At 43.5% G+C, this 25,927-nt stretch overlaps 1 protein-coding gene across 5 annotated transcripts in view; it reads left to right on the top strand.

Moving 5' to 3' along the window:
- Positions 1-25,927, top strand: part of ABCA1 (ATP binding cassette subfamily A member 1) — a 128,645-nt gene that overhangs the window by 2,309 nt on the left and 100,409 nt on the right. For all 5 annotated transcript variants that reach the window (XM_077912764.1, XM_077912766.1, XM_077912763.1 and 2 more), the window contains exon 2: positions 17,790-17,933. In XM_077912764.1, coding sequence (XP_077768890.1) covers positions 17,868-17,933 — 66 coding nt within the window. In that variant the 5' untranslated portion in view covers positions 17,790-17,867. The remainder of the gene's footprint in view (positions 1-17,789; positions 17,934-25,927) is intronic.

The raw sequence follows: 25,927 nt of genomic DNA, 5'->3' as shown, positions 1-25,927 counted from the left end.
CTGTTCTAGCCAGAGTAATTCCCTTGCAAGGACAAGCCTCATGTTCCACAATGACATATCTGATTGTGAAGGGGCCACCTGTGATATGTGTGTCTCCTCCTCATAAGCATCTGAAATCTCAACCTTCATAAATATTTCAATCTACATCTAAATGGAGGCCTGTAATGGACACATTTTTTTTTTTTTTTTTTACTTACGGCATATTTACAGTTCATATGAGACAATGGTCAGTCTAGGATTCAAAAAGGGTGGTTAGGGCTTGGTTGTTTTCAACCTCTGCTCTTGGAAGTCTCAATGCTAACATTATTAAAAATGAATGAGACTCAGCAACACAGCTTTTTATTACCCTCTGTAGTATTTCCCTTATATGGAGAGAAGTTGAAATATTTTTCCATCAATTTTTTAGGGATCAATTCTCCCATAAACCAAGTGACTTAGGCTATGTTCATAGTGATTGAGAATTGTTAATATTTTTGCTATTTCAATTTCTAGCTCCTAAAGTAATAGTAGACATTACCTTAGATGCTTTAATTATGAACATTTTGGGTATCTAGAAATTACCAGTAGACATGTGGTTTTGTACTTCTAAAATACTCTCAGATCCAATTTTTTTTTTTTTTTACACTGTCTGGATGTTAAAGAAATAATGCAAGTAAAATGCTCCTTATGGCTGATATTGCAGCATCAAATTTTAAATAATCTTTCTGGAAATTTATTTAATGGTTCTGGGAGAGGGCCTACGTGAAAAACTGAAACCCTCCTCATATCTGCATGTGGAAATAATCATAAGTGCCACAGTTATTGCAATGTTTATTTAGTAGTCGCTATACAGCACTGTGTGCCAAGCACTATTCCAAATGCTTTTCAAATCCTAACCAATTTAATTTCTATAACAAACTTATTTACTGTTCCTAATTTGCAAATTTAAAAACTGAGAGGTTAACTAACTTGCCCCTGGTCACACATCTTGCAAGTTGCAAAACCAAGATTTGAACCCAGCCCATGAGCCCCAGAGTACTTTAACACCCACACTAAGCATTGGTACAATTTCAGCTGCTGTAAGCAGAGGACTTTCTGAGGATGCTTGTTATGTTTATGGTATTTCATCTGCTAGAGACCTTATCAGACTCTACAGCCTGTATCGTATTTCCTTACTGCTGGCAGTGGGCCAACCAAATTCTCTTCAGCTTGGGACATAGATTGCATAGGGGATTGCAACACTGTGGAAAGAACAGACAATAAAGTTTACTCAACTCTAATTCTTTTCTTGGTTTAAAATAAAAATTTTACTGCTGCTCCAGTCAGATATTTGTGAGGGGGTCTATGATTCGAAATGTTTTCCTGTGTAATGCACATAAAATGGAACGGGAGAGTGTTTGGCTGGAAAAGTGTAAGGGACAAAAGACAAAGAGAACTATTAGTTTAGCTGTCAATCCTAACTTCGGTGAATTATTTTTTCTATTGGTTATAATACAATATAATTTCTGCTTGTTCTATCCTTAATTATGTTACGGACCTTTTGAAATAAGCCATTTCTCTGTGACTGCCATCACTGTCTAGGAAAATTTAGCTATTTCTTAAGGCATCGTTCTTTGAAAGTAAATACATTTCCGAAGTCTGCTTTATAAAAGTGAATTAAAATGTTACAGTAAATTAGAAATCAACTCTTAGAAGATATTTCTGCTTGGTTAGGAAAAGTTTCATTTATTGTTGATTTACTGGGTGCTGGATATAGTTTTAAGCATTTTACTTGATAATTCAGTTCATTCTCATGAGAATCATGTGATGTGGGTACTGTTCTCTTCATTTTACAAGTGGGGAGACTGAGGTATAGACAGATTAATGAGCCTGATCATGGGAGTTTGCTAAGTAGTGAAGCTGAGGTTGCATCTCGGGGCAGCTTAGTTTCCATGAATTTACCAGTATCGGGGTAAGGACATTGTCAAAATATCAGAATTTTGAGGAAAGAAATTCTAGCAAAAGGCGAAGAGTGATTCTCCTTTTCATTTGGATATTTTCACCTAAAAATAGCTCCCTGGACAGGTAACCAGCCTAGATGTTGTTCGAGAGGTACATTTTAGAAATATTTGAAGCAAGAGAATAAAAATCTCATATGTAAAATTGCTTTCAGATAGAGCTTTCAGTGACCCCGCGTTGTGTTGAGATAATAAGCTCTATTAAAGCAGAGAGCATTTATGAGAAGAACAAATTGCAGGTGCATCACACATGGTTCCTAGAACAAAATAAAGTTTGAAATCTTCTCTTTTTCCATTTTGAGAACTTACTGTAAGACCTCATTTGAATGCCATCCCTCTCTTAAACTGCTGGATTCACTTGTCCCTGCCAACACTGAGTGAAAATTATCCCCTTCTTTTTTACTCCTCTAAGATTGGATTCCTGCACTGTTCATGCCATGTATTTAATTGCATTCTTTTGTTATAGTTAACATTATTTGTATTCCTCTTGAGTGTATGCTTCTCCTCAAGAAGGTCTTTGATTCATTCTCCTCAGTCCTTAACTCAACCCCCTTGGTACGAAAGGGGTTCAATAAACGCTGACTTGAGCGAATCAGACAAAGAGAATGGGAAACTGATGTTTGTTTGCTGTATTCTAAAAGATTGATAGAATGGTGGCAAATCACAGACAAGCATTAGAAATAAAATTATATGAGAAATAACCATAGTTACGGTTGGGCTTATGGTAGAGATTGAGGAATTTTAGTATGCAGTCAATTTAGACCAGCTCACTTTTTGTAGAACAAACAATTCTGATTCCATTCAGTTTCATTTCTCTTTTTTGAGGCAGCTGTGATTTGAGAAAATGCTATTATCTGTGACATTTCACTTTCAAGTACTTTGATTTGCACATTAATTAATTTTTTAAAATAAGAATGAGATAATTCACTAAGTGATGTACAGTTTAAATACTTAAAACCCAGAATAACCTTTTATGCATAGGGTCTGTTCTTTTATTCATCCTGTGTGTATTTGTTTAAAAGTCTATAGCGTTTCCTATGCCAAATCCAACTTCCAAGAAGCATTTGGAAGCCAAAGCATTTTATCTGGCTAGCCTTGAAGTCCAGATGTTTTATCATAACTGGTATTTAGTGTGGGACATTTCCCAGAAAGAATTTTGCATATATCACCAGTCAGTGGTTATCATTTATTGGGAGAGGATTTATAATGATTTTGAGCATATGATGAAAACAATAGATTCTCTTCAGAAAAAATATACATAGGCATGTACACTCCAAATTTTACATGTAATTACATATATTTTACATATAATTTCAGAAATCCACTCAAGAGCCATGTGACCTTGGCAAGTCATTTTACTTTTACAAGATTTAGGTTCTTGGTTTATAAAATGAAAGAGGATGACACACATGACTTTTAAAGAGCCCTTCTGTGTTTACATCATCCAGCTCTAGGTTTGTATTTAGGAAAAGTATGATTCTTCATTTAGAGCTGTTTAGAGATATATCCTGCAGGGCGCTCTCAGCTTTAGTATAACAGATCATGTGGGTTTCCAGAGGGAGAGGGGGGACGCCCAGGGAATTCCTAGGAGTATTCCAGATGAGAGTGAAGGTCGTACAGGACAGGGGATGGGAGGAGAGGAAAGAGGAGGCAAGAAAGCTGTTGAAATGGCCTGCTTATCGGTGTTAATGGAGAAAGACCTGAATCATAGAACCAAAGGAAGGGGGAGTGGATTCTTCTCAGTAAATTTCAGTAGTGCAAAAATGGTTTAGTGAGACACTGTTCTCGGCTCCAATTCACCATTTGGAGAATCTCTTTGAAATAAAATAAATAAATCCAATAAAATTGGATTCCCAATCTTGGACGTCTCCATTATGGGTATAGGTTTTGCTTCTTATACTCAACTGGTAGTCTTGTGAAGCCATTATCTGGAAAGGCGTGCCACTGCCCCTCAGAGGATGAGAATCGGGCTAAGGTGATAAGGATATTCCTAGATATAGCGGAAGACATTCACTGGGGGTGGCTGGGCAAGACACAGAGCTTTCTGAAGCATTGTCCTGAGTTTGTTGTTTCAGAGATCACAACAGATTGGGACCAGAAGGAAGAAGATGAGAAAAGGGAACAAGGGGTTTCAGGATTGGAGCAGGAGGGATGGGCATGAGAGGAGGAAAGCCGCAAAGAAGTTGTTCGGGTTTCATATCCCTATTTATATTTGCTTTGCAAAATCCCTCTAGGATGCCGGGTTGGGAATCATTGGTTTTGCCAAGGGTCAAGCCAAGCTTGTTTTCTTGAAGAAGCAACTCCCCAAGGGGGTGGCAGTTTGAAATCAACTGCATCTGGTGTTTAGATGATCCAAGTTTGACATAAAGCAACGCTGATGGAGGCAACAGCTTTCCTTGGAAAGGCAGAGAGAAAGTGAAGACCCAGAATAATGAGTTTGTATTGACCTGAGGACCCTCTTCTACTCCCGGGTGCGGGGCTTTGAGATGGTGGTGGCTGTTTATCTTAGCTGGGGCGAGGTGTGGTCTGCGGTATTTGAAGAGGGAGGGGAGAGGAAGATAGATGATTCAAAAATGTATTAATGTACAAAATGTGTTACTGTGAAAAAGTGGAATGTACGGAAAATACCATGAAACTGAAATTCATTTCTTCAGCAAATATTTTTTTCAAATATCAGGTGAAGTACTAGGTGCTGAGCAAATGTCAGAAGACTGAGGATCTGCCATCATAATGATGTTTGGCTTGGCATTCAGGGCTCTTTGAAATAAGACTGTGACCTATTTTGACAGTTTTATCCTCGATTCTAAGAGGCATACTTGAACTCAGCTTGGTGAATCTCCTTCCACAGGTTTTCCTCAGGTCTCTGACTTGGACTTTAGGAACCCCTTTCTGCTGGTTTTTGGCTTCTCATTGTTCTGGAGTCTTATATTCTCTGTGGTTGCTTGTATTTGCACAGTGCCCTCTGCTCCTATTCCTCAGGGGCTGAGATTTTACCCATTGGCCGTGGGTAGATGAGAGCGCGGCTAGGGCTAGGCTTTCCACCTCATCACCTCCTGTCGTTGTCACCCTCTATTTGATAGGCGGCACATCAGCCACTCAGGTTATTTCGGTTGACTCCCGTTTTTTGTAATCATCAATGAATTTTTAAAAATTAACCTTATGTGGGCCCTCTAAATTGAAAACATTAGAGTTGTCTCAGATAAAAGATAACTCACAAACTAGAATGAAAACAAGTTATTTTGGTCAACAGTCTATAAAACTTGCTTTTGACGACACATGCTAGTGGACTCTGACACTTCTTACCTTGTTAAAAAAAAAAAGGCGGTGGGGGGGACTAGCCTATATTAAAGAGGTGCTGAAGAGAAGGCCAAGCAAAAACTTTTTCCTTAATGTAATTAAAATTTTTTAAAGGCCAAAAAAATGGGGCAGGCTGGCTGGCTCAGCGGTTTAGCACTGCCTTCAGTCCAGGGCGTGATCCTGGAGACCTGGGATCGAGTCCCACGTCGGGCTCCCGGCATGGAGCCTGCTTCTCCCTCTGCCTGTGTCTCTGCCTCTCTCTCTCTCTGTCTCTCATGAATAAATAAAATCTTAAAAAAAAAAAAAGCCAAAAAAATGCTGAAAAGAAAGATTTTTTTCTCATGGTGTGAGTCAGAGTTTACCACTGTGCCTGTCCCTCTAAAATCCTCTGAGTGGAATTTGAGCAGTTCTTAAATCCTTCTGGTGTCACTCTTCCCACGTTTGGGGGAACATTGAGGTTGCCTCATTTTTCAGATGGTGCACCTGAGACAGAGAGTAGTAGTTAAGGGACTTGTTCATAGTTCACCTGTTTTGCTAATGGCAGTGCCCGGGTTTCAAACTCAAGTCTGATACCTGAGCTCTAGGCAGTTTTCTTAGATTCAGAAGATCTACTCCAACCTCTTCATCACCAAGACTTGTCTTCTGTTCTGTGGCTCAGAGTGCTGGAGTGACTTGCCTAGATTCCCAGCCCAGCTGGTCACTAACTGGAAATTAAAAACTCGGCCCCTTGTGTCTTTAATCCAGGGTTCTTGCTACTGCCCCCTAATTTCGGGTAATATTTACAGGGTCCTTTCAGGAGAGAAAAAAGAAATTGTGTCTATAAAAGTGTGCCCTTTTCAGCTTAAAACGGACACCGAATCTTGAAAATTGGACTGGCCTCAGTTATTTATTGTCTGTTGATCCAATTTAAATCTTAAGGGGCTGTTCAACTGTATTTTTTTTCCTCTCTCTCTTCAATACAAGTTGTTCCTTGGTTGTAAGTTTGAATCGGAAGGAAATCCCCACAGCTGTCCTGAAGGTAGAGTCTTTGCCGGGGTCTGTTTCCATTATGCAAAAGTATAAAAACTCTGTGCTAATTTTGGCCGGTTAAGATTAATTGGGATTCAAAGCAGAGTGGTTTTTCTTGTTTTGTTTTTTTTTTTGTTTTTAACTTTAATGATTGTGTTCATTGTAATAAGGACCTTGAGTTCAAGAGAAAGAAAGCCTTTGGTCAAGTTGTGTTTATTCAGTTGTCAGTCCTGTTGCAGGATTTGCAAATTTAGTGGAATTAGTGCCATTTCCCAGTTTTCAATCCCGGTCACATTTCACATGATCACAGCGTGGCTTTCTCCTCCGCTGAGCAAATGGAGGGTTGTCTGACACTTGGTTCCCAGTGGCCTTCATTAAGGCGCATGCTTGTGCCCCGGGGGCTGCACAGACCAGCAAGGCCCTCTGTCCTTTAGGCAGACCTCCATTTGGGGACTCTGGTGCTCACCTGAAGTAGACACTTAGCACATGGCAGTCTGGCTAATGGGATTGTGCATTTGCATGCCACTATAAAACCACTGTCAAGAAAAGTAGGCTAGCAGGAGTTCCACCCAATAGATTAGTGTCATTTTTTCCTCGAGCACTTTTTTTATCTGGCACATAAAATGTTTGATTTGTGAAAATCTTAATGACAACATTTTCTAGAAGGTATACTCAGAATCATAATGATATTGCAATAATACAAATCTGTTTCCTCTGAGAAGAGCCTCCCAAACCTCAATAATGGAGTTCATGTTGCCAGTATTTAAAAAAAAAAAGAAAAAAAAGAAAAAAAGGCTAACATCCTTGGGTTTTTGTTATTTCAGAATCACAAGTATGTGGATTTAAACTTGTGATCTTATTCCTCTTTCTTCTTTTCACTTAGCAAAGCAGCCAGCAGCATGGTTTGTTTTGGTTATTATAGAGAAGGAGTTCAGTGGTAGCGTTGGGAGGGCAGAGCTTAGACCCCCTGCACCTGTGGCTGCTCTGAACCCAAACTGAATTCTCACTTACCTAGTTACCTGGTCCCTGATGGGCTGCAGAAACAGAAGTATCGCAGGCACGTGACACAAGCTGGCACTGCCTTAAGAGCTGAGAGAAGGTGTTCTGGACAGGATTGCTGGGTTTGGTCACATACTCAGCTAGAACTGGATGAGAGCCTGAAGATTAGGTAACTCATTTTGGCAAAAGTAAAGGGAATAAGTATTGAGGTGGAAAAATCGTATGCAGGTGTTGCTAGGCTTTACTGAGTGAGGTTTCAACTTGAGCCTTGGGGTTTAGGGTTCAAGAGCCCTGACAAGTGCTGACAGTCTTATGCTTAGGGTGAGCCCTGAGGGGAGGTGTTCTTGTAACTGGCGTGCTTACAGGGGTTATAGAGCCTGTGCCTGGCAAATTACAGATTCTCCTTTGCTCACATGAAGTCAATGAAAATGAATGTCCTTCCCAACAAATTAGAGCAGCTTCGAGGACGACCAAATTAAATGCACTCCAGCTTGAACCTGAGTTTCTATGAGCACAGCTGGAAATTTTGTCTTGCTTTTGGGCCACCTGAACCTTCACTCTCAGTGAAGTTTCTGATTTCTTACTGTAGCGAACCTGCTTTAATTCTCTCTCATTCCTGAGGTCTAGACTTCAGAAGCCTTTGTTCTGCAAATATTTGAGGGGCATGGAGTCATCCTGGGCCCCAGGGCTCAGTGTGGCAGAGAATAAGATGTTGGGACCCGGAGCTTGCAGCAGGTGGTGTGCAATTTGGCAAGGACTGCCTGGTAAGCCAGTACCCAGGAGAAGATTGTAGGGAGAGCTGAAAAGACGGAGGAAGCAGAAGGCCCAGGTTGCAAATAGGTAGCTGATGTAGACGCTGGAGGAAGGTGGGGTGGAGAGGGGAACAGAAGCCAGGCGCTGAGGACTTGGAGGAAGGCAGCAGTGTGCTTGCATGGAGCAGAGGAGCCGATTGCCAAGAGCCCTGAGGATATAGTGTAAGTAAGGGGTGGGGGCCTCCACCAGGGGGTTTTGTGGTAAAACAATGCCTGAAGCGACACCAGGATTTCAGGGTCATGCTTTTACATCTTCTACTGAGCTGGGCACTGGAAAGAGCTCCAGTTCTTTCTGGAAGGGCCTTTGGGAGGAAGTAGTACCTTCTGTGGACAAAGAAGAGAGAAGAGAGATTCCTTTAATAAATAAACTGCCTACCTTGTGCCCCACCCTTGATGAATGCTTCGCCCTGTGAAGTCAGCAGCACTAATCAGTATAATAGCTCCCATTTACTGGACACTTACTTTGTTCCAGGAACTGACTGAATGTTTTGTATACATTATTAGTTCTTTTTTATGGAGAGGACACAGGGGTTCGGAGTCCCTAGGGTCCCAGCACTGGTGAGTAGCAGAGTCAGGATTCCAGCCTTGTTTTCTCTGACTCCAAAGCCTCCCTTCTTTCTACTAGGCCAGTCAATTCAAGAAAATGAAAGAGTTAAGGATGTTGGGGGGGCGGGGGGGAGTTTGCTGTATAGCAGCATAGGCCTAAAGGAAGGGGAAGGCAGTGAGGGGGGTTTGAGTTCATCTGTCCCTAAGTCCTTTGAGCACTTTTGTAAAAATAAACCCTTTAGGCTCGGAGAAGTTTGGACATCTGAAGATGCTGACCCTTCAGAGATGTAAGCCAAACAAAACGGTTTTTGCTGATACAGTCACTAAGCCTTTTATCCTAAAATTCTCTTAGAAAACCCTCCTGCACCAATGATAGGGAAGGAACACGATAGTCCAGATTTTCTGCAAATAAAGGATTGATTGCTCATGGAGACTTGCTTGCTTGTGTTTCTACAGCTCAGGGTGTTTATGACTTCAATAGTTCCTTCTCTGCAGGTCCTTCTGATTTTGGCATCATGATAGTGGATAAAAAAAAAACGGGTTTCTGTGATCTATAATGTTGATAAGTTGATTTCTTTTCAACAGGAAAGGTTCTTTTTCCTCTGTCCTGGGCACCCCCCCACCAGAGAGAAAGCAAATAGTTGTATTGTTTGCTGAAGTCTTCCTTTGAAAGGTTGCCCTGTGTTTGTTTAATGGAAATCAGCAGGGGGAGAAAGCCTCTCTCTAACATTTTGTTAGAATTTCTCCGTAAATCTATAACAATGAAATAAGAACTTGGGTACAGGATGGATTTGTTTTTGGGAACCGGGGCTCTTAACAGTTTTAGATGTCCTGAGATTGTTTTAGCCAGTAGCAACTGCAATGTCGAGAGTGATAAATAGGATCTTTGGTCGTCCAAATATCGGTGACATGATAGAAATAGATTTAAACCTTGTGAGTCTCCTTTGAAAGAGAATTGTTGACAGCAGGAGAAATAATGCTTCTCCGAGGCTAGTTACAGATTTGACAGTATTCGTGGATCTCTTTCAGTTTTTGTGTGTTCATTTCATAGCATTCATTTTGAAAATTAGCTATTAGCAGATCCTTTTGTCCAGGAAATTGAATATGTATTTCTCTATAAACTAATTGTTAGTAATAATCGAGGATGATGCATTTGGCACTTTAAACCCTCCCCACATGCCCGAATCACAGATTGTTAGAATTGATAAAATTCATTGGATCTATATTTTAAAAATAGGTATTGTGATAGCAGACCTTTTCCAGAATGATCAAAATCTAGAATGATAGAATGGCTTCCGTTTATCTTTGGCTTTTTACCTTGGAGAGTTTCTTACGTCTTTTTTCCCCTCATATTTGAGTATTAATATATGACGGTTTAAGTAGGAACACACCCTCAGGGGTGGCCGAGTACCCGCACGTGCCCTTTCTACAGGCCTCTAAGGGTCTAATGACAATGAAGGGCAGTCTCACTAAGTTTGTGGGTCTACAGGATGGTTGGGAAGTGGAAGGGGGTGTACGTTAGCTGGTTGGCAAGGATAGCCTTAAGGGTAGAGAGCTTGGTGGCATCTGGAGACCAGAAAAGTGAAACTGAGGCAGTCAGATGAACTTTAGGCTTACTAACACTCAGCAGGGGAGAGAAGTCACAGTCCACATCCCCTCCTTCCCTCGCAGCAGCCCCATCCTGTCTTCAGTCATGGGTGCAGTGAGCCCGTGGCAGCCTGGTTTTCTGTCAGTAATGTCATTAGCCTTTTCTCTGAATGTGGCTACTGATCAGAGACAGAAGCTCAGAGATGCAATTAAAGACCTTTCCCAAAGCAAGCATGCTCTGCTGGGCTTACGGGTTTCGTATCCTAAGTTTACAGGACCCTCCACATCTCTCTGGAGATGAGGTGGCGTAAACATCTGTGGTTCTTGCTCTTGTATCAACATCTCATGAATAGGCAATCAGCTAAGCTTTAGTGCCAACTCATTTTCCATTCATGTGTGATATGGTTAAATCCTGCCTGAAAATCTCCCTGCCGCTCTGTAGGTTACTGGCCAGCCGCTTATTGACATAAGACACCTAGATGCGTGTCATCAGGAGGGATGCTAAGCTGTTGTCACAGATTTCAACTTCTGTCTCACTCCTGGTAACTATGTAGACATTTGTCAATGAAGTAGAACATCTACTTTATCCATCCGTCTGTCAACTAGTTAGACTTTAGAGAACTGTCATATTCCCCTGTTTTGGAAAAGTGAAAGCTCTTTGCTGACTGCATGTTCTGGGTATATGAACCGTTCGGGTAGAACTCATAAGAAAAATGTGTTCAGGAGAAGAAACAGAACCTTGTAGGAGAAATAGGATAGTGGGAGAGAGCATATGACAGTTGTTGAAACAAATGCTTCTTGGGAAATAGGGTAGCTCAAACTCTAGGGGTTAAGTCTGGGCAAGTCCCTTGCTTTTTGGAGGCTTCAGCTTCTCTATAAGGTTGGGGCAGGGATGTGGTGGGAACGGGTCTCCAGCACCACCTGGAACTCGTTCTGTTGGCTACTATGGCCGTTGACCGGAGTAGGGCCTTGGGAGGGCCTGTTCTCTTCTGCTCAGAGGGGCCAACGTGTCGGCAGCGCAGCCCCATGGTGGCGAGGAAGGCCTGGCTTCCTGCGCTCCCAGTGTTCTTGCCCACAGGAAAATGACCAGCCAACCCCTTGGTTACTGCGGAGACTAAGAGTTCCTGGCAGCAGTGCAAACATGTTCCTTTTTTTCCCCCTATGACATTTCCGCAGACAGATTTAATGCTTTAGAAGGGTAGATGGCAGTCACGGGAAGTAGTTCCTGTTTTTCTTTTGGCTTTGCCAAGTGGGAAAAAAACCCTCTTACCTTGTCTTTTTAGCAGGACTTCCCTCTTTCTCTCCCCTCCTTTCTTCTATCTCTGTTTTTTTTTTTTTTAAATATTTTATTTATTTATTTATTTGACAGAGAGTGTGGGCATGGGTGTGTGTGCACAAGCAGTGGGAGGGGCAGAGGGAGAAGCCGACTCCCCTTGAGCAGGGAGCCCTGCATGGGGCTCAGCCCCAGGACCAGGGGATCATGACCTGAGCTCAAGGCAGATGCTTAATCCATTGAGCCACCCAGGGGCCCCTCCTATCTCTCTTTGTGAAATTCCAAAGAGCTGCATGTTTTGGTGAGGAAGGGGGATGGGGGAGCAGTGTGGTGGGTGCTGACGGGAGTCCTAGACTTTCCTCCTCACACCAAGCTTCCTGCAAACCTATAGTTACAGTTTTTTCTTTGGCCAGCATCACCGAGTCTATCTGACATTCCAGGTTTGGGTTTAGGGAAAAGTTGAAAGAATTCGCAATCCCAGCTGTCATTTGGTGAGCCTTTTGCCAGTAGCCCAGCCCAGTGTCATTTCACTGTCCTACAGGCTCTTCTCAGAAAGGAGCCACCCCTTCCCCCATGCTTTCTGTCCCCTTACTCTGCTTTATTTTTCTTCATTACTACTACCACTCGCTGCCTTAACAACCCACAATGGTCTATCTTCCACCTCGAAGAGAAGTTCTACAAGAGCAAGAACTTTGCCTCTTTTGTTCACCTCAGGATCTCCAGTGTCTAGAAAGCACCTGGCACCTAACAGGCACTCAGTAAATATTTGTTGTGCTAATGGGACCCTTGCAGAGTTAAGGCGGCCTATTTGTTGAATGACTATTCAGTGAATATTTTATCTACTCTTCACCTTGCTAATGAATCACACAATAAGCAATCTTTATACTATATAGTTCTCAGGTTCTCTAAGGCATGATTGGACTTGTGGAGTATATTAACTATTAATAAAGAACGCAAGTGATGTTTCGGAGGCAGAGGGTCGGGTTACTGATACACAATTTACATACAGTTTAATTTACCCTTTTAAAGTGTACAATTTGATGAGTTCTGATAAGTATATGTAGTTGTATAACAATCATGGTCAGGGAGAATCCCTGGGTGGCTCAGCGGTTTAGCGCCTGCCTTTGGATCCTGGAGTCCCGGGATCGAGTCCTGCGTCGGGTTCGTGGCATGGAGCCTGCTTCTCCCTCTGCCTGTGTGTCTGCCTCTCTCTCTCTCTCTCTATGTCTATCATGAGTAAATTAAAAAAAAAAATAAAATTAAATTAAAAAGAAACAATCATGGTCATGCCACAATCATGGTATAGAATATTTCCAGCGCTCAGTGCTGCTTCTGCAATCTGTTTTTGCCTCCACCTGTTACCACTAATCCAGTTTCTGTCCTCATTGTTTTTCCTTTTCAGAATGTCCTGTAGTTGGGGTCCTATAGTAGGCATTCTCTGTGTCTTGCTTATTTTCCTTCGCATAAGGCTTCTGAGATTCATCTGTGCTGTTTTAGGTATCAGTAGTTTGTTCTTTGTTTTTTGCTGAGTAATATTCCATTTGGATTTATCCCTTAGTTGATGGACATTTGGGTTTTTAATTTTGGCTATTTCATACATGACTTCTATAAACATTCACACACAAGTCTTTTGTGAACGTATGCCCTCATATCTTTTGGGTAAATACCTGGCATGAGATGGCTGGGCTGTATCATCAGTCAGGGTATAACTTTACAAGAAGTTGCTCAACTGTTGTACAAAGTAATCTGCTCCATTTTACATCCCCACAGGCAGTATATGAGAGTTCCAGGTGCTTCACATACTGGCTAGCACTTTAAAAAAACTTTTAATACTTCCAGCAGATGTGTTGTAGGTATTTATTGTGGTCTTAATTTGCAGTTCTCTGCAACTAACGATGTTGAGCACCTTTGCTTATTTCAGAAGATTATATTTTAGCAGTCTGTTGTATTCTGTAGATACTAATAATTTTATAGTATCAGTGGTATTGGAAGTGAACATTTCTTTAAAAAAAGTTGGTTAAAGATTTGAAAAGTCATGGGGCACCTGGGTGGGTCAGTTGGTTAAGCGTCTGACTCTTGATCTCAGCTCAGGTCTTCATCTCAGGGTCATGAATTTGAGCCCCGCATTGCACTCCCAAGTGTGGAGCTCACTTAAAAACAAAAAGATTTGAAAAATCACTTCCATTAGGTCTTTTTACAAAAGGGTGTGGAAACTATGCTACCTTTGGGCAAAGGATGGTCACCTGAGTGACGGATGACGTGACCCAGGGAGAGAGGACAGCTAGGTCTCTAGCGTGGGGATTGGCAGAAAGTAGATTTCACGGTTCTGCTGGCCTTAGGATGGCTTGCCCAGGCCTTGCTAAACCTGATGTTTGTAGGAAGTAGACCTAGATTTAATTACATTTTCCCGGATGCCCCAGGAGTCGCCTGGGAAAGCTCAGTAGCCCTTTGTGGCCTCAGAGTGTGTGATAGAAGCCTGCTGAACCTTGAGCTCCCTCTCTGGGGACAATTTGTGGGAATCAGTTAATCAAGCTTGAGAAATCAGTTACCACAGTCCCAGGAATGCCACCACCCCTACATCCCGAAACCCTATTTCTTTTGTCTATCTCTTAGTTAATTAAGCAAATATTCCCTGACTGCTTAGCACTTGCCAGGTACTAGGGAAATAGGGATAAAGAAAACAGGAGTGGTCCCCGCAGACTCAGAATGTGAGAGAAGGTGCTTCATGGGAAAACAAAGGCAGTCCTGGGAGCCCCGGAGGGGCTTGAACCTAGGTGTCAGGGTAGGGGGCCTAATCGGGACAGGATTCTGGGCAAGTGGCAGGTAGTTGGGTTGAGATCTCAGTCTGAGGAAGAGTTAGCCAGGCTGACAGTGCTGGGAGGAGGGGTCGCCCAGACATCAAGGGGTCCCGTGGTAGGAGAGAGTGTGGCCCATTCGGAGCCTGTAAGTAGTTTCTTCTGGGCGTGGTTTAGGAGGCGGGGAGCAGTGTGAGAGGGGTGGGAGTCATCAGGGCAACTAGCTAAACCACGACCCAGATTGGGCCTCATCCTCAGGGCAGTGGGGAGCCAGCAAAGCGTTCTAAGAGGGGGGATACCATAGGTGGATGTCCGGTTTCGTGGACAAACTGCAGCTGCTCTGTGATACACGGATGGGAGGGGGACAAGACCGGAGGCAGGGAGACCAGTGAAGTGGCTGCTGTGCTCACCCAGGAGTGGGATGAGAGTGGCCTATTGACTGGCGGTGATTGTGAAGTAGGACCCTTTCCAGCCAGTAACTGGAAATGTGCATAAGGGCAGAAGCAAGTGTGCCACTAACTTTGAAACATTGAGAAATCTAGTACATAGTACTGCATTCTTTTTGGTTTTGGTTTGTTTGTTCACTTCCTTGGAAAACTGATGTAGAAATGTCCCTTTGGCTTCAGTTACCTGAGCAGAGGGGTTTGGGCATTGCCAAACCGTCCTTTGTGGACAGAATTGCTCCAGCAGTGATCACCGTGTTCTAAAGTGGGAGGAGGGAAATAATGCAGGGGGCCAGGCCCAGCCAAGGTGCGTGGGGGATTTGGGGAAAGAAGCCTGCCTGCCTGTAGTCAGCAAAGCCGGAGCAGAGTCTTCAGCGCTGCCCTGGGGTCCTTATTCCTAACAACCTTCTCTGAATGTCTCTTAGAGGGTCCCTGGGCTCAGAACCCCTGTCTGGAGACCCAGAGACTCTACTTTCAGGAAAACAGTCTCCAAAAAACCTCTTCCTGGCCTTTCTCATCACGGACACTCTTTTAAGGTGTGTGTTGTCTTTTCCTCTGAGATTTTCCACTCAGACTTGGGGGATTCTGTGCTCTGGTTTGGCCACGGGGGTCTCCAAACACTGGGCTCTTCAGATTTCATCCTTCCTATTTGGCCCCTACTACCTTTCCAGAAACCCATGATGGGTTCGCTAGGAATAACAGAATAGAAAAGAATGTTTGGACAGGATAGAACCATTTCTCTGTTAGAAGATACCGATAGGACAGAGAAAGAGAAGTGGGGAGAAGGGAACTCGTTTCTTTGGCACTTCTGGCGTGCCGTGTGCTGTGTCAGGAACTTACTTATATTACCTCATTGAGTTCTTCGAACTTCGCACAAGGTAGGTGTTGTCATCTGCATTTTTTGATGAGGAGATGGATGCCCAGAGAGTATAAAGGCCTGGCCAAGGGCACAGAATTGGGACTAATTCCTACTGGGGCTCTTTTCTGCTGCGTTACTTTTCCTTTCATTTTTTATTTATTTTTTTAATTTTTTCTTTCTTTAATTTTCCTTTTAAAATTATAAACTGTCTTCCAACCTCCTCATTGTTACCTTGGGCATCTGAAAAGATGCATGTAGCTTCTAAATCAACTAAGTGATTCCTGGAGAGCAGATCTGCATGAGAAAAAATCTAGCTAATTATTTATTTCAGTATTTCTGGAATGCAGGCCCTACCCTAGGCCGCTTACAAAACAATTTGGGATTGCAAACATGTCTCAGTCGCATTCTGGCTCTCAGTGCCTGGGAGGTCAGTTGACATCTTTAAACGACAGATTGCGAACCAATGCATTGCTGGTTTAATTCTTCTTTTTGGGGGTGAGTAATTTTGGGGGCCTGTGTCCTATAGGTTTGCTGAGCAAATGATAAAACAAATCGGTCCTAAAGCTTGAATATTTCAGAGGAATTCCTGATTTGCTGGATTGTCAATGAATGAATTAAAATACGTAATATAATAGTAGGGTCCTTCTCAGACACTGAAAACTCCCCCCAATCTCTTTTCTTCTCTAGAGGTTTTAAGTGCAAGTCCTTGAGGGGTGAGCAACAAAGTAGTAAAATCCTGCTAAAGGCCGACCTTTGCATTGCATTTGGACTCACAGAGTTTTGGCCCAGTACCTGGTTTGGTGTCCACAAGTGGTCACTGCATCAGTTCCGTTTGCTGTTTATCCCTCATGCCTCGTCTCCCACTCCCACCTCTGCTCCACTGGGGGCCACAGTGCTGAACTGAGCTCTTTAGAAGCAAAGCTGGTTTCTGGTTTCTGCCAGGAGTTCGCGACTCCCAAGTGCCCGCAGGGCCTACCTCTGACCTGTGTGCTCCTCCCGTCTCCTCCCACTTCTCACTTTCTGCACCTTCCCCAGCTTTAATTGTAGTATGGATGCTTGGGGTTATTCCAGCCTGTAATAACACAGTTGTCGGGTGGGCAGCTGGGACACACAGAATGTTGTATCCCCTGTTTAGGAGAACCATCCCTTCCGCCAGCATGGTGAAACAGTCCCCAAGGAGGCACCTGCGGCACCTGACAAGGAGTAGCCGGGCCCTCTGCGCAGGTGCGGGCTGCAGGTGCGGGTGGCGCGGAGCCAGGGTGTACAGATGTCTGGACAGTGGGAGCTTGTTGGTCTCCCAGGCGATGCTCTCCACCTGCCTTAGCTGACTTGTTTCTCCACGGGGTATTGTTTTCCTTCCACCGACACACAGCGCTGGGATTGTCCTCCTCACCTGGGAGCCAGGTGTCGGGGCCACTTCCTCGGTGTTTACGCACCGTCTCCCAAGACACGCTGTGGCTTTCCGGATTGGGAAACTGCTTTATGGGTGGTGCTGTTTATCATTTGAAGGACAACAACTGTGCAGCCAGATGAAAATGTCGTCCGCGGCAGATTTCAAGGAATAGCATAAATTACTCCAGATTCGAGGCCAGATTTGTAAATGCCGCTGACATTTTACGTGAAGGGAGGCATTTTCTTAGAGAGGTGAGGCAGGTGTCTGGGATTGCAGGATGCCAGGATGCCATTTCCAACCTCAGCGTTCGGACCAGCCACTTAAGTCTGTTTTCTTTTCTTTTTTTAAAAATTTTATTTATTTATTCATGAAAGACACAGGTAGAGAGAGAGAGAGGCAGAGACACAGGCAGAGGGAGAAGCAGGCTCCATGCCGGGAGCCCGACGTGGGACTCGATCCCGGGTCTCCAGGATCACGCCCTGGGCTGAAGGCGGCGCTAAACCGCTGAGCCACCCGGGCTGCCCTTAAGTCTGTTTTCTTAAGTGCATTTTTCATTCCCAGACGATCACACCAACGGAGCTAAAATGATTAGGATTATAATGACTGGCTTGCAGGCCGCCGCCAGGAAACCTCCAGCAAGCGTCCCTGTGCAGGGAGAACCCTGGGGCCAGCAGCTGGGGCCTCGGGACCTCCGGAGAGCATTAGGCCCCCGATCCGGGGGCTGAGGTCTCAGGTGAGGGGGCTGGCGTTTGGCTTCGCCGCGGTGACTGATAGCTGCTCCCCTCCTGCTTTATCTTTCAGTTAATGACCAGCCACGGCGGCCGCCTCCACGGGCCCCCGAGCCACACGCACGGTGCTGGCGCCGCCCGCTGAGCCGACATGGCCTCCTGGCCTCAGCTGCGCCTGCTGCTGTGGAAGAACCTCACCTTCAGAAGAAGGCAGACAGTAAGCGGGGGTCTCTCGGGTGTAGGGGAGGCGGTTCTCCTCTGCTTTTCCTCGTGGTTTTGAGTTGGGGGCTGGAGGGGGGAGGACAGGGAATCTCCTTGGTTTTCTCAAAGGGATGGAGTGAACGTGGCCCTCGGGGGCGCAGGTCCGCGTGGGCCTGACGCAGTCGCCCTGTTGCTCATCGGACGCGGCAGATGAGCAGCCAGGCCGAGAGGGAGCTGGAGCTTGTGCGGGTGCCCAGGCGGGAGCTCTGGCCTCCGGCGTCTGGCAGACCGTTGTCCCTGAGCAGCCCACTCTGTCCGTTTGCTGCAGCCCTGGGGGCCACCTGGGGGCTCTCCCAGAGCACCCGAAGGGCCCCTGGACTGCTGGGAGGTGAGAGCGAAGTGAGTTGACGGCCCAGCCCTCCCGGAGGGCCTGGGTCTCCTGAGCGTCGGTGTGGACTCACACAGGCAGCTCTGCCGGCAAGCCAGGAGGAATACGAAACTGAGATTTGTTTGGTTTCTCTGGAGGGTTCTAAGTCATTCACCTCCTGGATGGGACGCAGAATCCTGTGCGCAATCCTGAGACGATCACCTTTAATGCTCGGGTGAATGGGGGCGGTACACCGAGGAAGGGGCAAGGCTGTGAGGCCTGCCGACGTCCCTGAAGCTCGGACATCAGCGCTTGGCTTGTCTCCGAACACTTGTAGACACCCCATCTGGTCTGCACGGCTCTGTAGCTGCCTGCTTCTTCTTCTTATTTTTTTATTCTTTTTAAGATCTATTTGTTTATTTTAGGGAGAGGGAGTGTGGAGGCCGGGGGGCGTTGGAGGACAGAGGGAGAGAGAGTCTCAAGCAGACCCCACGCTCACTCAGCACAGAGCCTGCTGTGGGGCTCGATCTCACGACCCTGACATCTTGACCTGAGCCGAAATCAAGAGTCGGCCGCCCCACTGACCGGGCCACCCAGGCGCCCCTGTAGTTGGCTGTTAAACCTGTTTCCTGCCCTGCTTTTTTTTTTTTTTTTCTGAGTTCTAAGCCTGTGTCCCCACTGGGCTATCTTAACTAAGCTTAACATGTCTATAACCAAAATGATCGTCTTTCTTAGGCACAAAGAGCTATAAGAGACCTCTGAGAGACTTAAGTGTTTCTTAAGCTAGAATAACACTTGGACCTTCTTTAGAAGAAAACAAAAATGTCAAGGTCCCCTTGTGTTCACTAGATTTCTTTTTTATTGTAACGTTTCTTAGATGTGTACATATGTGAAACTAGATATAAGCCTCTGCTCTTATAGGCTGTTATACAACCAAATGACCCCTGCATACTTACAAATTAAATGCAAACAAAATTGCAAAGCCAATACAATTCAAATTAACATTGTTAATGGAGTAAGACAGCTGCCAATGTTCAGCTGAAACCCAAAGTGTAAGTGGTAATGTGAATATGGTAGCAAATGCTGTAATGCTGATTCTTCTGAGTTTGGACAGTCTCTGTTACTATGTGCTAACAACGATTCCATTCTTCAACCACTTTTCCAGTGACCTTCCTTTGATGTCATTTGGCTTTCATTTGCTCCAGTCTCCTCATTTATAAATTGCATCTGCATCTGTTCCTTTCTCATTAGTTGGCTACAATTATATTGGTGCCAACACAATCACAGACACAAATATAAACTTAGGCTTTCAAATTTTATGCCAGAAGTAGTTACAAAGTAGGCATTCAGAAAATTCGGTTATGTTTATTTGAATTTGTTTAGATGACCATTGAAATGAAAACACTAAATGTTTAAAATCCTCAGAGACCTCATATTTAACCCCTCATTGAAATATAGGTTTTCCAGTCTGAGAAACGATGATGATTTTCTTTTTTTAGCCCCTTATGTTACAAGTGTGGACCTATATCTTAAAATCACTAGTCAGAGACTAGAATCTATGTATTGTATCTGTCTTGGTGATGACAGTAATAGTGAAATATAATATTATATAATATAATGAAAGCAAATAGAATGAGCTTCCATGTGCTAGGCCCTTAAGTGGGTTATTAATTGGATTCATTCTTTAGGACCCCACGAAGTACTATTATTTCCTTATGTTATAGCTGGGATACTTGAAGTACAGAGAGAGTTTAAGTAATCCACGTGATGTCCACACTGCTAGTCAGGAGGCACACACAGGATTCACATTTAGATAACCCGACTCTAACATTGGTACTCTAAATCACTATGTCAAATTGCTTTTCAGTAGTATCATTATTTTTTCTATTTCAGCCTCAAAATCTTGATGTTTCTGAGCTTTTGCTTGCCTTTGCTCCTGTTTCTCACGGCTGTTCCCACGTCCTGGGTGTTTCCAAATCCTATGTATTCATCACCTGCCCTCACTTCTTAACTTCATGTGGTCCAGGTCCTCTGCGTCGTCTCATCCTGGTGGCAACAGCTCACATGATGGGAAACCATCTCTGCCGTAGTGTGTCTATTAGCCACCGAGTGGTGGAAAGCATTGTATCATCTTAACAATGAAAGCAGGGCCCAGGGGCAGTCCAGCCCAGAGCTCTCATTTCATGGATGAGAACACTGAGACACAGAGCAGAGGAGAGATTTCCCCAAAGTCCACCAAGGAATCAGGAGCTCAGGGTACTGGAATAGGAGGTGGGGTTGGGCCATCCAGACTGGGCCAGCTTCCACGGGTCTTGAGCTTGTTGCTTCTAGTTTAGTATTGCTTGTGAGTTTAAAAAGAGTTAAGATTAGAGAGATAGGCAGGCTTAGTCAAAAGCAACTGGTAGCCTTATGGAAGTTGTTGGCGGAAGTAAAGATACAGCATCCTGACCCAAAAGGGCTTTTCTGGATGATACACCACAAGCCTATTAGCATGTGCTTCTTCACTTCCTGATATGAAATGTATTTTGCTGAACCAAAAAAAGTGGTGGTTTATTTCAGGTTACAGATGCTTAGATTGTTAGAGTTGGAAAGACCTGGCCTGAGCCTTATACAGTTGATAGAACTGGGATTCCAGGTGGGGGTGGAGGGTGGGCAGGGGGGTCCAGGGTGGGTTAGTCATGGAAGTGGCACCAGAACCAGTTTCTTGGTGGCCCTGCAGGCTTGCCCTTCCTCCCTCCCTCCCTCCCTCCCTCCCTCCCTCCCTCCCTCCCTCCCTCCCTCCCTCCCTTCCTTCCTTCCTTCCTTCCTTCCTTCCTTCCTTCCTTCGCTTTATCTGCACTGAAGGTTTAATGCCCATGGATCTGAAATGCTTACTGGTAGCTACTTCCCAATCCACCTGGCTTGGCTTTCTAGATTATATTGTTGAGACAGTGGGACCTGTTAAGGGTTTTGGTCCCACTTTGTTAGCTCACACAGTCAGAACCAGCCCTGCCCACTAGGCAGGGGAAAAAGCTCCATGATAGTTCTTGCCCACAATGTGTGGAAAATCATTGCTCATTTCCCATTTTCTCAGATCCTAGAGTATACGCACTTGGGCCCAGAGCCCAGCACCCAGCACCCAGGATATGCTTAAAAAGTATTTGCTGAACATGTGGTAAATGTGTCAAATGGGCCATTCATTTGCAGGTCTCAAGCAGGCTCCCTTGTTGTAGGGACCTTGGGAGCTGCTGCCAGGAAGCATGTGTTAAAGCTGGGAGCTGAACAGTATACCCCAGAATAACCCGGTTGAAAGGCAGCATTTGCCCTTTCTCTCTGTGTCCTTGTTTGCTGACGAATCCTGGGGAACCTCTCTTGTGCCCCCACTGTCCCCTCATGGGGACCATCTACCAGGGCTAGCTTCCGTTGTTTCTGTTGGGCAAAGAATACACTGAGTTGCGAAAGTTGAAAATCGGTGCAAAGGTCAGTTTGGGTCCAAAGTAACGGTTAACTTGTGTGGGTGGCAGTCATTCAGCCAAACAGGGCTTGGGACAGGAAGGGTGAGGGGCTTCAGAGTTCTCAGGATCCTCATCTGGTTTCAGGCTAAGCCAGAGGCCAAGGTCCCATGGAACAGATGGGACAGTGTGGCCATATAGCCTCTCTTTTTTGCCTTTGCTTTTAATTTTCTCCAGTAGAACTGATTAACCATGTGGTTGGTTTTCTCAGGTAACTCTAATTTTTGCATAGGGGATCAATATTTGGACATTGGTTAATGGTAAGGAATAAACTATCAAATAAGTAAAAATTAGAATTCCTCATTGAAGAGCCATTAGAGAATTTTCCAGGGTAGATGAAAAATTTCCACATTCCCTCCCCACTTCCAGTTTCAACGTACACATTTCTCCCTTGTCCTTGTTCCTGGCCTGGTAGTGACAGTTCAAATTCAGATAGTAATTCTCATTGTTATTTAATTCTAATTCAGTTCTGATTCCAGCTTGGCCATCATATGCCTCAATGGCTAAAGAAAACTCATTTCTCATGAGTTTTAGTTTCATCTCCTGTGGCATGGAGAAAGTTAGAACACATAGCCACTTACTGTTTCATTTGGATAAATATTTATTGAGCGTCTCCTGCATGTGGGACAGTGTGCTGGGTGTACAGTGGAGAAGCAGGCATGTAGACACGATCCTTGCCTCACAGAGCGTACCTTTCAGTGGGGGAAGCAGATATGAAACACGTGATCACAGGAGTAAAAATAAAATAACAAACTGTGATAGGTGTTAGGAAGAAAATAAATCAGACAAACTCTGTGGCACTGTGTTAGATACCACCAGGCTATGGATAGGGTCTTAATTTAGAATGGAAAGTTATGACATTTAAGCTGAGAGCCCTGAAGTTCAAGCCGAAGATCAGGAGCTCAGAGATGAGAAGCACCGTATTCCAGGTAGAGAGCTAGAAGATGTGAGGGCCATGGGGCCTAATGCATGTTCCTGAGTCAAAAACAGAAAAGCCGGTGGACGCTGGTGTAGTGAATGAAGACTGGCCGGGGATGAGTTGGGGATTGGCAGGGCCAGATCATGCCTGGCCTCGGAGCTGGGAAAGGGCAGTTGAATTTTATTTTATATGCAAAAGAAGTCTCTGAGGTGGATGGGTCATGATGATCAGATTGTGTGGTTCTTGCCACTTGAGAGGACTTGAGTGACAATAGCACAAGGAGACTGTTGAAATCATCACATATGTATCATTTTATGTTCTGTTTTCTTCTTTCATTTGACATTATTTGGTATGTATGTTCCTGTATTTCACAATAATCTTCATAGTTAATAATAATGATTCTTGATGTGTAGACTGCCTCTTGTAGTTTTGAAATATATCTATTATCTTCTTAAATTTCAAAGCAGTTCTGAGAGGTATGCGTTAAAATTTCTGTTTCACAGGTAAAAAAAAAGTGTCATAAATTTGGAAGTTAGTAAGAGAAGGATCTTTTGGCCCCAAATCTACCATGGCAGGATGCCAGTGACACTCCTGCTAGTTTTATAGCAATTCATCAATGCAGTTTTTATTCGATAAGTTTATATCCTATTGCCAACATTTGGATGTTTATTTATCACCTCTCTGGGCCTCAGGGTCCTCATCTGTAAAATGGATGCAAAAGCACATGGGGGTCAGTAGAGCTGGGATCAAGTGCTGGTGCACTCTTTTACCAGGTTATGGGTAATAGGTTCTTTAAATCTTAGCTTCATGGTAACAGTTCAACTTATGAGAATTAAATATTAGAGATGAGATATATAAAAAATCTCTGGTATATTATTAGTAGGTGCTCAGTATCAGCTGTAACTGTTATAAATCTATAGGCCATGTGTTGGTTTTATCTCTTTGGGACCATTTGGTGTTTTTTGACCTTCCCACCTTGGCCACCTGCTGTGTCACTGCCATGTGGCCTCTGGAATTGGGCACAACTAGCTGTTAATGTTAACTCTGCCTCTGTCTCCATGACTTGCCCCTTCTTGAGCTTTAGCCCTGCCACATATAAAATGGGGACAGTACTGGTTCCTACATCAAAGGTTGTTTGGAAGGTTAATTGAAATACTCCGTATGTAATGTGCCTACTACATATTGGACTCTAAATAAATGGTAGCTTCTGTTATCCTAAGTGTACAAATGGTAGCTTCATCATGCCACGGTTGATGACTGTTTATCTTCTTTATACTCTTTGTTTAGTTTAGTTCTTGTTTTTTTTTTCCTGAATTCATTATTCTTTTCTGAGTTCGTTCAGTTATGCCATTTTTAAAAAGCTTCATTCCTGTTTGTTAATATTTGGAAGTGATTTTATTTAGCTGTAAGCTTGTAATGCCTTCAATTTTGTGTTCTGCTTTTTTTCACTTAATATTATATGGTTAATAGTGTCTGTGTTTCATAGATGTAATGACAGCATAATATATCGTCCAATAGATGTACTGTAATTTAATCATTTCCCCAGTGCTGTGCAACTAAGTTGTTTCCAATATTTTGCAATTACAGTGTTTCAGTGGATGAATAACTTCACGTATATAGCTTTTTGATATTATAAATTTAGTGCTGTAGGATGAATTCCTGTGCATATTACTTGGTCAAAGAGGATAAGCATGTCTTTTGAATATGTATGGCCAAGTTGCTTTCCCAGAGGGCTCAACTGATTTATATTTCTATATTTATTATTTTATAAACTTTAGTTCATTCTCTTACTCAGTGAATGGTTTTTAAGCTTTTATATGTGGCAGACTTAGTGAGAAGAAAGTGACAGGGTGGGGTGGGGGGGAAGTCCTTTCTAAATAGGGCCCTGCTGTGCCAAGTGCTGGTGAAGGCACCCAGTACCTGGGAGATACCAAGGAGGGATTTCCAACTCTGCTGGTAGGGGAGACCAAATATCATTTGAAAGCTTGGAAATTTCGGTGTGTGTTACCTCTTTGGGACTATTTGCAGAAATATTAGGAAGACCAGCCACGTCTTTGGTCTTGGAGACTCCATTGGCAGTACGCTTTCTTCCAAAGAGGGACCTGTCCCCCCCCCCCCCGCCCCTTCGCCACCGTGTGCTATCAAATAATATAAACTCTTCTTCATGGTTATATGCTAACGTGGATTTTTGTTCCATTCGAGAAGTAATACATGCTCATTATGGAAAATTTAGGAAACACAGGAAAGTATTTTGAAAAAATCACCTGTGTTCTTGTCACCTCAGTACATCTACTATTATCATCTTTGTTTTTCCTTCCAAAAAGAAGATTTAAGAAAGAGTTTAATGGGTAATCATATCAAAGGTTTTTGGAAATTAAAAATGGGTTATTTAAAATAACAAAATTCAACACAAATGATAAATAAAAAAGTAAAAACAATTTGAAACACCAGCAAGAGCAGAGAAGTTTAATTAATTATGATCTATTCACGGGATGGAATATCAAAATGGCCATTAAAATCCATTTATTAAAGAGAATATTTTATGTCCTGGAAAACATTCCCATCATAATGTTAACTGAAAAAAGCAAAATACAAAATTATATATGCTCTATAATGTCAGTTTTGTAGAGAAAAGTATTCATGTAGGAATAGAAAAAAGAAAAATATTAATAGAGGTTTTTGTTAGCTCAGTTTACTAGGGATTATCTTTGGAAAGTAGGATTAAGGGTGATTCCTCTGTACTTGTTTCTACTTTTCTAGATTTTTTTTTAATTTCGAATTTTCCACAATAAAAATGTATGGACTTAAAGACCAAGAAAAAAAAATTCTGTTTGAATAAAAGGGGAGGATTTTGGGCCAGAGTTCTTGGCTTTCTGACTCTGCAGCCACAGTTGTAATTACTCTTAACCACAAGGCCCCATGACTCTTCTGGGCTCTTTGGTGTTCATCCTAATTAGAACCTCAGAGTCTAGCAACAAAGGGAATGAAAGCGGTGAGAGTCTTTGGGCAGTGTACCTAGTTGTCTGAACACCCTTGGTTCAATTAAATTATGTCTAATGATTTCCATCCTGTCCCTGGGCTTGTTTATCCCCTGGTAACTCACTGAGGCAAGGTTTTCCTTTAGAGACACTGCATTGTTTTACCCAGTGGATCGTGCTTGCTTAGGAGTTTAATGATCTAACCCACTTGAGAAGATCTAACCCACTGAGGCCTTAGTAGATGCAGCAGAAGAA

Source organism: Canis aureus, chromosome 10, assembly GCF_053574225.1.
Source record: "Canis aureus isolate CA01 chromosome 10, VMU_Caureus_v.1.0, whole genome shotgun sequence".
In the NCBI taxonomy this organism is placed as follows: domain Eukaryota; kingdom Metazoa; phylum Chordata; class Mammalia; order Carnivora; family Canidae; genus Canis; species Canis aureus.
This window is presented reverse-complemented; position numbering and strand designations above follow the sequence as displayed.